The sequence below is a fragment of the Argentina silus genome (genome assembly GCF_951799395.1).
Source record: "Argentina silus genome assembly, chromosome: 12".
Lineage (NCBI taxonomy): Eukaryota > Metazoa > Chordata > Actinopteri > Argentiniformes > Argentinidae > Argentina > Argentina silus.
The window spans coordinates 20036819-20049493 of record NC_139666.1 but is presented as its reverse complement, the minus strand read 5'-3'; the positions used below and the strand labels follow the sequence as shown (position 1 = coordinate 20049493).

The following is a 12675-nucleotide window of genomic DNA, read 5'->3' as shown; positions in this document are numbered from 1 at the left end:
TGATTATGTAACACCCATAGCCATTTCTCTCATTCTTCAAACAAATTGGTGTCATAACATTGTCCAAGTAACCTCTTGGGAAACTTCTGACAGACGCTCATTGCTCATGGCCTTGTAGAGCACACCGTTAAATGTCTTGGGTGGGTGTTAGCCGTTTCCATCAGGTGATGCTGACAAACTGGTTTTGTTGGTTAGCACTTAGTCTGGTGACACTTGTCACGGGGCTTGTGCTACTCTGGCTTGCAGTCAGACGGTGTGATTTTAACTGCTTTCTAATGGCACTTCACTATGCTGCTGTTTAACATGCCGGGTTTTCACGATCCAACACTGAAGTGGCCCCTAGCAAAATTCCACAGCAGCAGGCGCCCTTTCTTACAGGAACATGTGAGTTAGGCAATCATCACTCAAACAGAAAACATGGTGCAATGGGAAATATGAATAGACAAAAACATTATGTTCCAAGAAAGCAATCTAAGAGAGGGCAACCAAATGACTAATGACAGCTCGAGGTTATCACAGGGAACACATGAGTGTTCGCTTGTTGTTCAAAGCCATTGTCTTAGGTGTGTAATATAATGTTGGTTTTAGTGGTTGGAGCTAATAGATTATTTGCCAGTGGAGGTAGAAATTGCATGGAAGGGAATGAGGAATGGTATTAATCAATCAATGCCTATGACTTTCTCAGGGCTCAATTATGTTCGTGTCTTGGGGCTTGAGTCTTGAGTAATGATTATAAATGATAATAGGGGTATCTGATCTATGCTTATCAATAGGCACACTAACAATACTTGAAAGTGGGTCAAACTGTTCTTCAGAGGTGCAATTATCTTACATTATGTTTGATCATCTTCAAATCAACTAGGACTGAAATACAGGTAGGCTACTAGACTAGAACTAAGGGCTTCTATTGGCAAATATTTAATTTATTCTTAATTCAGGGGAGATATAAAAGTGGCCTATTTTGTGGAAATTGTGCATTTTCTTGTGGCTGATTTGGGGGTCCAGGTAACTGATAATCATCTCGGGCTGATCCATATAGGTAATGCATATGTATATCTCTATAGGCTGAATGATCATCTAAATGTAAACAACCCCCAATTCTCCAGCATGCAATGGCCCATATAAAACCCTTGGGAATCATATTCTGCCTATAACTCGTAAACATGTTAATTTAACATAGTAGGACATTGTGTACTACATATTGGAGCAAAACAACTCACCCTTCTTATCCATTAGCCACATAAAAAGCAGCCATGGGGCAAACCCCACTGGTCCCCATAGTACCAGAACAGCGATGTCAGATTTTTTGAAATCAAAAGCGTGCTTGGCAGAGTTCTGAATTGGGCCCCAAGTGTTCCAAACCATCCCTTGCATAAAAGCCAACAACGAAAACACGGTCAGTACCAGCCATCTTCTCCCGTACACTCTGCTAAACACGGGCTGTATACTCGTCTCAGCCGGAGAAGGAACAAGAAGCGGTTCCCTTTCGGCCTCTATACTCCGTCCGGCACCCATTGCATTGGTTTCGTTATAGCGTTTAGCTTTGATTTAGTCAGTCGCTTTGTCCGATCTTCAGATTACACAATGAGATAAGAGTTGTTACTTCGCTATCAGTTGCCCAGAGAAACAATAACAACCGATGTCATTGCTACAATTTAAACGTCACTGCGCATGGCTGGACGGAAGTAGTCAAAATCTTGAAACTGAAACCTTTTGTCGTCCATGTTGGTCCATCCTTGAATGGATTCCAAAGGCATTTTCCTACTAGGATAGAGTCGGAATGGCCGCAGTTTCATTATTCTCTGTCCTTGGAAAAGAGGATCACGTGAGTTTTGTTTACTTCCTCTGAAACGTTCTGTACCCCAGCGGCTCATGCACGTGCAAGGAAAGGTGAGCACCCTGAATTGAAAGTATGGCGAGGATCTCGATCTCTAAACACTTGAAATGTACTTATTTCTGTTGTCGACACAATCATATCAAAAGCAACTGTGCAGCTATATCAATTATGTTCGGTCACTTTTCATACCTGTTTAAATTGGCTTTACAGATTGCAATGTCTGTGTTGTTGTTTATTTGAAATGCGTCAAGTGTAGAGTTGATAGATTAATGTTCATGTGAAATTGAGCATCATCAATTGTTGTCAGTATTATCTGGAAAGAAAGAACCTAGCCACAGATAACACATTTTATGTACACGTGTGTGAACTGTGAAACGTATTTTCTTCAGATTCAGGTCAGTGAAAAAACCTAAGAGAACATGCTTCGCTCTTTCTGTTGGATCACATAAAATGTTACAACAATGTTGCTTTTTTCAAAATATTATGTACTAGAGTGCATTGCCACAGCTTTGGGGCAACTAGGAACTGCAATTGGATTAAGCTTTTTCAGAAGCATCCTCTCACTCACACCCTGCTGAACCTGTTCTGTTAAAGGTTCACTATGGCCACCAAACCTTTCAGCCCCAAGGAGGTAGAGAAGATGATGGGGTCTCTCCAGACGCCTGCAGTCTTTCTCAATATGACCTGTGATTGGCCAGTGCTCCGCTGGACTGTGGACCACCTGTCATGTTGCTATGGCAAGAAGGCCATCCGATTCAGATTGGGAAGAAAACAAGAGACCAACAGTAAGAGAGACAATTAGCATCTGAGAAAACAGCAGCTGCAGCACTGCATTGTGGGTCTTTGTCTAATCCAGCAGACCGTCACTTCACTAGGCGTTGTCATGAAAGATCTTCTACTCCACTACAGTAATCTTGATTGAAGTGCAGTCAGCCATTGTGTACCCTGCTACAGTATATATGTACTTATCTTGCATACTAGAGTTTGATACCATTGCTTATTCCGTTCCATGCATAACAATGAGCCTGTCCTCTGATTTATACCTCCACCAGGCTCCCCTGGTTCACACACTGATATATATATATACACTGAAGATGTTCTTGAATATATATATAATATAAGAATATATATATTAAATCTAATATTAAATATTGAATATAGTCTAATGCTATCAAGCCTTTAAATAATTCATATAGTCCAATGCTATCAATTCTTTGTTAAATGGGCATATTAAATTAACTGCCTTTTGTATCTGGCATATTTTGCCCGTGGTCTGCTTTCATTGTCTAAAAGAGGTAATTTATTTTACTTTATACACCCAGAGAACATGTCATTCATTATAATGCTGGTTAATTTCACTGCTTAATCAATTTTTACAGCTATACTTTCTGACAACAGCGGACAGAAGGTATCATTTAACATGCTTGATTATAAATTTCATCACTGGCCTTGGGAATTGACACATTTTCCAATCAACGAGGAGATCAAACTAAATCACCGGAACAGAAAAGCCACAGATAATAGATCAAGTTGGCTAGTTAAGTGCCTACATAAAATTTCATATGATTGTGATGCTCCTTTCAATTACACACTCGTTTGTGCTGCTCTGGTAGTTGTTCTGTCTGATATGGAATTTATTCATTTGGCACTACATTCATTTTTTAACAGTTTTACTATGATGCTGTCGGATTATATTTTCTATTGACCCACCCCCTCTCCCCTTTTCTCTCTCTATCTCTCTCTCTTAATCTCTTGAAGCACCTCTTTTTGAAACCCAATGCTCGTACGTAGAGGCCAACCTAAGGGAGTTTCTCTGCTGGGGCAATGGCCAGACTGGTGTCGATGTGGGGCCTTTCTCTGACTACCCCCACTCAGAGTACTGGGCCTACGCAGACTATAAGTACATTGCACTGCTGTTCCAAGACAAGCCATCAATGTTTGAGGTAATCCACTCTCTCATAACCCCCTCTCTCATACCCCCCCCCCCCCCCCCGCCCTCCCTCATACACTCATAACCCCCCTCCTATACCCCCCTCATACTCTCATACCCCCCCTCATACTCTCAAAACCCCCCTCTCATACCCCCCGCCCCCCCCCTTATATTCTCATAACCCCCCCTCATATTCTCATAACCCCCCCTCTCATATCCCCCCCCCCCATACTCTCATAACCCCCCCTCTGTCAGTCGTATCATGCTCTGCAGTGCACATCTATCAACTCAGCTCCATAGAAACATAATCAAGGATTATTGTCATTTCAGACAGTACTTTGTCAGACATCTACTATGATTCTACAGACATTCATAATGTCTAGATGGATTGTGTGTCACCCTGCAATTAGAGCTCTGCATTTCTATTTTTAATTGTGAGGCTTTTTTCTTTGTTTCTAATCACATACTTTTGTTTTTCAAATTGTCAGATATGATATGAGAAGGTTCCCACAAAATGTTCATCAGACAGATTGAGGCTATGGTGCTATCCTCCCTCTCTCCCTCTCCCCCCCCCCCCCCACCGCCTCTCACTCAGCTCAACAATTCTGTGAGGTGTTTAATTGATTGTGTCAGAATCGATAGCCTTCCTCTGGAAAACTCTAGGATCTGATGCACACTATTTAAAGGGCCAGTGGTGATGTTTGAACAGTTAAGGGGAGATATAGTCATTTTAATGCATGGAATGGTATCAAACATGCATGTTAGATACCATTCCTCATTCCATTCCATGCATTACAATCAGCCCATCTCCAATTTCTACCTCCACCAGCCTCCACTGCTGTATATCAGGTTTATCCAAACATATGGCAGAGTCTGTTTAACTTATATTCATCTGCTAAATTGAATATAATTTAACTTATATTCATCTGAGGGTTGTGTGACCCAAACCCACACAACCCTCACTGTCAAACAGGTGCAACTAGAATTAATTATTTCACTCCATTAGTAACTAGAAAAAATTAACTAAACTTTTATTGATATAGAAACGTACAAATCGAAAGAGTTATTCAGCTGTCAGCAGAATGTAAAGATTCAGTTATCAGCAGACACTCTCTCACCTTAATTGATTTCACAGAAGTTCACCACCTCCAATCAAATCTTTCAATGGCTGGCTTTAGAAGTTGTTTTTGCTGTTGGTCCTCAGGCAGTCATGACTTGAAAGCCCACTCTTGTTCAGGCCGCCCCTATGATTCTTTCATTTTTTTTTTATGATAATGAATGCCTATAAGTGGCATGCATTTTTTGACAGGTCCCTCGAAATTCATGCCTTTGAGACAGGCAGACAGAGGCCTTTTTTAAATGATGAATAGCGCCATTTAAAAGTTGCCGAAAGCCAAGATTGCACAGTCTATCATTTACAGTCTCCTGAATATGGTAATGGTTTCATTATACTGGGTGCTGGGCAGAATCCCTAAGTGTTCCATCTCAGCTTTCTGACAGGACGTGATTGACAGCCCAAATTGTTTGACAAAGAGCCAAGAGGCAACAAACAACAAAATCTTGGTTGCTCTTCTATTGCCTTGGCTACCAAATCATCACACTGTCTATTGAGTTACTGATGAATGGTGGATGCAGACGCATTTTAGTCTTTTAAAGGAGTGTATTGTCACTCTACCTGTGATACTATGGCTGACGTTTTGGATGTGGGATTTGTAGTTTTGAGATGAATGAGATTTACTGTAAAGATAGATGACAAAATGAATAGATCTTAGAGATGACAATGTGATTGTATGTTTTAAGGTCTCCTGATTAGTCATTGAGAAAGTCCTGTGTCAGTAATTGAAGCTGTTGTGTCCCACAGGAGGTGATGTGGTCTGAGTTTGGGTTCCCCGGCCGCAACGGGCGGGATAGCACGGTGTGGATCGGCACAGAGGGTGCTAACACTGTGTGCCACCAGGACTCCTACGGGTGTAACCTGGTATTGCAGGTACAGGGAAGGTAAATCTACTGAACCGGTACACAACATTTACCTCACCATACACCACACAGTGAAACTCTATTTTAAAGTTAGAGAAGCAAGTGTTCTTGCTTGTTTTTAAGACTCAAGATCAACAAAAATGTTCTTGATAGCTGCAGTTGTCTTTAATCCTCAAATGCATTGCTAACACTTGTCTTATATGTGTATTTGTGTCTTTGTAACATTTTATCTACACACAGTACCTCCATGTTTTTCCTTCTTGCCAGGTCACCCTCTCAAAAGAGTATTCTAACCTCAACGAGTCTTACCTGGTTAAATAAAGGTTAAATAAAATAATAAAACACACAGTTCCCCCTTCTTAGCAAATCTATATGGGTGCCAATGGATTTTTTTCTCCTCACAGAGGAAATTGCACTATAGATGAAACAATCAAGCAGCATTAAAGCTGAGAAGAATGGAGAGATGGAGGAGCCAGTCAAAGGACACAGCAAATGATCACACTAGTTCTGGCAGTGATCTGCCTGCTATTTGTTCCGCAGACTCAGAGCAAAGATGGTTTTAAAAGAAACCTCTCTGGGGTGATGGAGGGAGTCCTCTTTTCATTTCCGTAGAGGGGACGGGGGTACATGAGTCACTTGGGGACAGAATCACGTCTGTTCTCTGGCCCTTGAACGAGAAAGTAATTTCGCTGGGTCTCATAAAGACAGAGCGAGCTGGAGATATGAGGTGAAGCCCTTATGAACAGAGAGATGTACTGTAGCCCCTTGTGGAGCACTGAGTCTATGACAAAGGAAAAAGATCCTTTTGTATCTTATCTCTCCAACCTGCTCACGTATGAACATCGCTTTCATCTTGTTCCTTTTAATTGGCTGTTGAACTCCTTCAGGTTGAGGTGACCTGACGGAAAAGAAACATACATAATAATGTGATTCTATTCATTCCTATCTTTCTGAAATTGAATGTCGATAGATAATAGTTAGTTTCCTCAACTACGCCGTGTTCAGCCATTGTGGCTATTTGTGATGAGCGGCTTTTCAAACGAATGACGTTCAATGAATGAACTACAAATGAATGGATATGTACAGGATCGTCTTATATGAACCCATCATGTGACAACCAAGGTCACTCTGCACTGCAGGAAGCGCTGGCACCTGTTCCCCCCCGAGGACTGCTCCTGTCTCTACCCGACCAGGATACCCTATGAGGAGTCCAGTGTGTTCAGCCTGGTGGACATCCTCCAGCCGGATCTGAGGACTTTCCCTGCCTTCAGACAAGCCAGGCCCCATGTGGTCACCCTGGAGCCTGGACAGGTACACAGTACACACTCCCTAGGCTGGCTAGGCTACCACATAGAGCGCTGTACAGCAGTGGAGACTGGTGGGAGGTAGAAATCAGAGGACAGGCTCATTATAATGTATGGAATGGAATGAGGTGTCCATGTATTCCATGAGCCCGTCATTGCGTGGAATTCTACCTCCACGAGCCTCCTCTGCTGTACATTACTTTACACATACTGTATAGAGCCCATTGCAAGCACAGAGCACACAACACAGAGTCCGAAAAAGTAGAAGTTGAGACCACATCAAAACTATGATCTCAGAGTTTTTCAAAAGCAAATCTCTTCTTAGGTTTAGCTCAGGACTGTACAGTACATTTGCTATGTGCATTTTGTATGACTTTAAAGTAGCATTTTTCTCAGCTCAACCCTCATGTTTTAGTATTCAAGCCTGGTGACAGGAGCTTGCGCTCCAATTAAGATCTTGTCCTCTCAATAATGTATAACACAGCCCGGAACAGTGCAGGAGAATGGATGTACATTATGAATGAGATGGAAAGGTATGCCTCAGAAAAATAAGCTGATTTCTATTTCTGTGGTGTGATCCCCTCCCAGACAGACCTCTGGTCAGTGGAGTACTTCCAGTCAAGGCCAGTGGATCAATGGTCAGATCAGCCTCACTCAACCCCCAGTGCTCCTATTCAGAATGAGCTCTGGCAGAGTGAAGACTGCAGTTATCTCAAATCCATTTTGATACGATAGAAATACTGCATGATAAGTCAGTTACATTTCTAAATATGTAATGAGAGTTCATTTGAGAGGTCCTAGTAATGCCACTTGATAACCAATGCACATTCCCTAACCACAATACATTTATTTGTATTAATTATGTATCTCATCATGGAGCCAAGCTGTGCGGCCCTCTGAGGGACTCTCTCTTCCTACCTAGATGCAGGCTAAAACCAGTAGTAAGCGGGGGCAGTGTTGTCCTGCTACTCTCTCTGAGCCTTGTTTAGATTCCCGCAGCATGGTTCTCATCCACACGCTCCCCCTCAGTCAAGACAGTGGCAAAGCAATTAGTGTCCATCCCACTTACTATCTGGGAGCGCCGCTCCTGCAGCATACTAATGACCCTCACCTCAGAACGCTAACGCGGCTAACGCACGGTTCCCACTGATCTCTAATGTAATGTTGGTTTTAGCGGTTGGAGCTAATAGATTATTTGTGTTTTTGACGCCGCCATTCCTGATTCCATTCCATGCATTACAACGAGCCTGTCCTCCGATTTCTACCTCCACCAGCCTCCCCTGATGTGAGGGGACACCGATTACAGTGTCGCACTTAGTCGGACTTAGTCATAAAGACAACATTTGACCAACCTTTACCAGCCTCCCCTGGTACTGTATGACACCTGTTTACATGGTCTCTAATATAATGGGGGGTTTTAGTGGTTGGAGCTTATAGATACTTTGCCAGGGGAAGGCAGTGGAGGTAAAAATCGGAGGTCGGGCTCATTGTAATGCATGGAATGGAATGAGGAATGGTATCAAACGTGTCTTCTGATGTACAAAGCTGTGAATGTTGAAAAAGACTCATGTACTCATGTACTACAGATGTAAGATTAACCTCCGTCTTATCAGTTTATTGGCATTGGGAATCAAGACTAGTCACATGAGGCCCTTACCAGCGCAAAGACACTTAGCAATATTTCACCTGTCACCGGAGATGAGATACTGCTCCGGAAGACAATGATTGATAGGTCCGTCCCAGCAAATCAAAGAAAGCATGCAGCATTCTCCTCTTCCTGTCAAAGCCAAGAGGCTGAATGAATTAGGACTGTATTGGAACCAGGGAGGGGGATCGATACGGCCTGCCGGGTTTAATAAAGACTAGAGGCACATTATGAATGGGTCCGCACCTCAGAAGAGCCTTAGGGGAATGTGCTGCAGGCACCGGGCTGGGAAAAGTTAAACACTGCCACCTTGGGGCGCTCAAGTGGCATAGCACACTAAGGTGCATACCATATCATCGCAAGGTCCCTGGTTTGATTCCGGCCATCGACATATCCTGCATGTCATCCCTCCTCTCTTCCTTCCTGTCAATCTCTACTATCTCTATCCCAATAAAGCAGAAATGCCCTAAAAACAGATTTAAAAAAAACAACAACAAAAAACACTGCCACCTGGTGGTGAATCTTCCCTAGTGTGTTGACATTCTGGTCTCAAATTGCCTGCTCCAATACACTATCTCTTCCCTTAGCTCGGCTAGCTATTGACTGGCCGTCTCTCCTGGCTGTGGGACCTGAACTGTGAACTAGGCTGCATGTTAGGCGGCATGTCTGAGGATTTAACAAGTGGACCCCTGGACGGATGCTTGTAGACACTTGTAGACTTTGGCTTCTCCTCAATGCTCCATCTTCCCCCTTTCACCTTGTGTGTCCTCTTATGAACTCTTGACCCCTTTGTCCTCCCTTCCTCTCCTCTCATAGGTGCTGTTCGTGCCTAGGCATTGGTGGCACTACGTGGAGTCACTCGACCCTGTCACAGTCAGCGTCAATACCTGGATTGAGCTAGTAAGCCAGCCAACCCCCCTACCCCCCCCCCCCCCCCCCCCCCCCACACACACACTTCACCCCCCTAATGTGGAGACTAAAAATGGTGTTAAGTATGATTCTGGGAATATGTGACTTTTGAAAAAGGAGACATTTCCAGCTCCTCAATGTGATATTGTGTTTCCCTACTACTCTGTGATTGATGTGAGACTGGCGAAGCTCCCTGCTGACAGCCGCTAGAGGTTTGAGTAATGAACAGCCCTCGGAGTAAAGATACCCCTGTCATTGTGATTTGTGGGTATGCATGCAGGGGGGTTGTGTGCACGGCATACCACCAGATAAATGTGTATTCAGGTAGTGCGTCTCCTCCGATGCCACCTCGATAACTGCCTCGGCAACAAGGTCACAGACGCAATCAATTACGCCCCCTGCTTCTCCCGCTATGTCTTTATCGCTGATTTGTTTTTTTAAGAAGTTTTTGGATTTCCAGGAAACTGATGACGAGGCGAGAGTCGGAGAAGCCATCACCAAAGCGGTCGTCTGTGCTCTGAAGACGACATCCAGTAGAGACAACGCTGACAACTGGCTCAACCCCACTGAGGTACGTCCTGTAGCGGAGGTGATTTGGAATCACACACTCATGATGAGGTAGTCCTGTCTGAAACATGTAAATCACCCTCGGATCTTGAGGATTTCCCCTTCGTCTAAGGGTAGGCGCTTGGGTCTTCCATGCGGGAGACCTGAGTTTGAACCCTGTCGCATACTCTTCTCTCTCTGTCTAAAGATTGGCACCAGCAGTACTGCAGCCCTGATCCACCTAGCTAGCAGATGGCACAATTGACCAGCACAGGGTCATTTGCAGTGCAGTCACAATTTGCGGCTCTTATAGAAGCTCGGATCAGAGTGAGGAATCTCTCACAGTTGGCTGGGGGCCAGGGAAAGACAAAAGCCTCAGGAATTCAGAATAGAACACCGAGGAAGGGTGGGAGGGAGAGAGAGCGAGAGAGAAAGAGAATGGCTAAACGCTGCCCTCCTATACGTACATACCTCCAGTCAGCATTTGAGTAGCAACCTGAGATCAACATGTTGGGTAAAGGGAATAGAGAGTTATATACTAGAGAGAGCAGACTGCAGCACTACTGTCTGCATGTGAGAGCCTAGTTAGCAGACAGCCCTGTGAATGCACTGACCAGTCCCGGTTTCTGTTGTTGCAGGAAGGGGTGGAGTCACATGATGAGAATCTGGAGTACCTCAACCAGGCTGTCCAGGCCTGCCAGACACCGCGCTGTGACAAGCAGACCCAACACTCAGCAAACGCCCGGCCTGCAAAGCGGGACTCCAGAGGTCAAGCCAAGCAGAGTAGCAACTCCGCAGAAGACTCCTCCTCCTCCTCCTTGACTGTAACCTATGGACCTCACCTCATCCCTGTGCTCTGTGAAAAGAACAACAAGAACAACAATAAGCCAACAAGGGAGCAGAGTTCCAAAGACAGACCCTCTGAAGACTCTGACAGGGTGGCAGAGCCCTTCTGTCGGGGAAGGAAGACTGGGGACGACACCCAGGATGAGGGTGACACGGAGGGCTCAGGACACACCCCCATCACTACCAACGACCTATTGGAGTGTCTGGTGCACCCTGACGTCATCGCCCTGGTTACACAACTTCTGATGGAGAGAGCGAGAGAGAGAGAGGACACCACATAGCCCATAACACTCAACTTTCAACTGAAATACATGAATAAAGTTCTTTGTGTTAACCGAGGGAAAGGAGGCCATCCGATTTAGTGTTGCCCTATATTGAGTTGATTTGGTCTGTGTGAAAGCCCCTGTGGAACTTCTGTGTAAAACATTTGACAGGGTGTCTTATTTGCCCTAATACAGGAGTCTCAGCGGAGTTCATCGTGATTCAGAGATTTAGAGATCGCTGTAGGCCCGTACCGACCAGAGAAATCCTTCTTGGCTGCCAGTAATTCCTTGGTGTCAGGGAAGAAAGAGGAAGGAGAGAGGGCTTAACACATCTTTTTCCCATTTTCACTCTGTCAAGCTTGTTACATTTAACTCCGTTCCCGCGAGGTCAAACCCAAGAACCATCTCAATGTGGTGATCTAACAATCTCATCAGTAGCTCCAACATTTCTTACCGTGTTTAGTTTTCCTGTGCTTGTTTTACGAAGACATTAAATGATTCCATTGTGGAGCAAATGTGTCCATCGAAAATAACACTTAAACCAAACTTGAACAGTGATAATCTGTGTAATAACAGCAATGATATCGTTCAGATGTTGATGTACATGTCCTTCCTAACGTTCTGTAGCAGACGGATGAGGAGAACGACAGGATAGCCCGTTGTGGGATGGTGATTAATGGACGCTGTCTAAGGAGGGATGGATGACAGTTGTCCCAGTTAGTTGAAGTGTTGTTATTTGTCTCTGTTTGTAGTCTGTAAAACATGGATCTGTGATAAGGGAAGGAAAGCCTAAATGCTGAAGCCATGAACCAGGATAATAAACACACACACTCCACCAACAGTGAGTTAGCCTCGCATACATGTAGAGACATGTACACCTTTTATTTACAGAATAAAAAAAGCAGATTTGATTTCCATGAAGGTCTATTCACATAACGGTATATGAATTTACAGTATCACTCACACATATTATATGAGAGCATACTGTATAAGCATATCTCATAGATTTTTCCCTGACTTAGTTTGTGGCTTTGAGGAGGAGGCTGGTAAAGTAAAATGTTTCTAGACTTGGTTGACTCGTCTCAGCTAGCTAGTGTAAAGTGGGATCCTTCCCATAATGCCTCTGTCCTCTTCCTGTTGCTGAAGAGCTTCCCTGCAGAAAGCCTAGTTTACTATTAACTACAAGAGGCTATGTTTCTACTTTGAGCTGCCTATAAACCATAGGAAATGTTTAACAAACATTTTACAACAGTATTGAATTCAAGACAAGCAAATGTCATTATCTACAGTACTGTGATACATGCCCTTGAGATACCATGCTGAAATGTATGAAAATCAATGTAAATATATATTTTTGTCATATTGCTATAAACTAATTTCTTGCTACTGCACATTCTCGTTTAAATGATAGATTTGAA

At 43.8% G+C, this 12675-nt stretch overlaps 2 protein-coding genes across 6 annotated transcripts in view; one reads left to right on the top strand and one right to left on the bottom strand.

Annotated features, from left to right (window-relative positions):
* The window catches only part of slc49a4 (solute carrier family 49 member 4), a 39569-nt gene extending 37965 nt beyond the window's left edge, over positions 1-1604 (bottom strand). For all 3 annotated transcript variants that reach the window (XM_083681277.1, XM_083681279.1, XM_083681278.1), the window contains exon 1: positions 1221-1604. In XM_083681277.1, the coding sequence (XP_083537403.1) occupies positions 1221-1515 (295 nt within the window). In that variant the 5' untranslated portion in view covers positions 1516-1604. The remainder of the gene's footprint in view (positions 1-1220) is intronic.
* Positions 246-12621, top strand: hspbap1 (hspb associated protein 1). 3 transcript variants are annotated; one of them, XM_083681280.1, is made up of 8 exons: positions 246-384; positions 2432-2622; positions 3596-3780; positions 5629-5765; positions 6884-7055; positions 9510-9593; positions 10063-10173; positions 10787-12621. In XM_083681280.1, coding segments are annotated over exons 1-8 (1371 nt in total). In that variant the 5' UTR covers positions 246-382; the 3' UTR covers positions 11276-12621. The 3 variants fall into 3 exon arrangements, with proteins under 3 accessions (XP_083537406.1, XP_083537408.1, XP_083537407.1); XM_083681282.1 differs by lacking the exon at positions 246-384 and adding an exon at positions 1719-1825; XM_083681281.1 differs by lacking the exon at positions 246-384 and adding an exon at positions 1817-1890.
* The last annotated feature ends 54 nt before the right edge of the window (positions 12622-12675 follow it).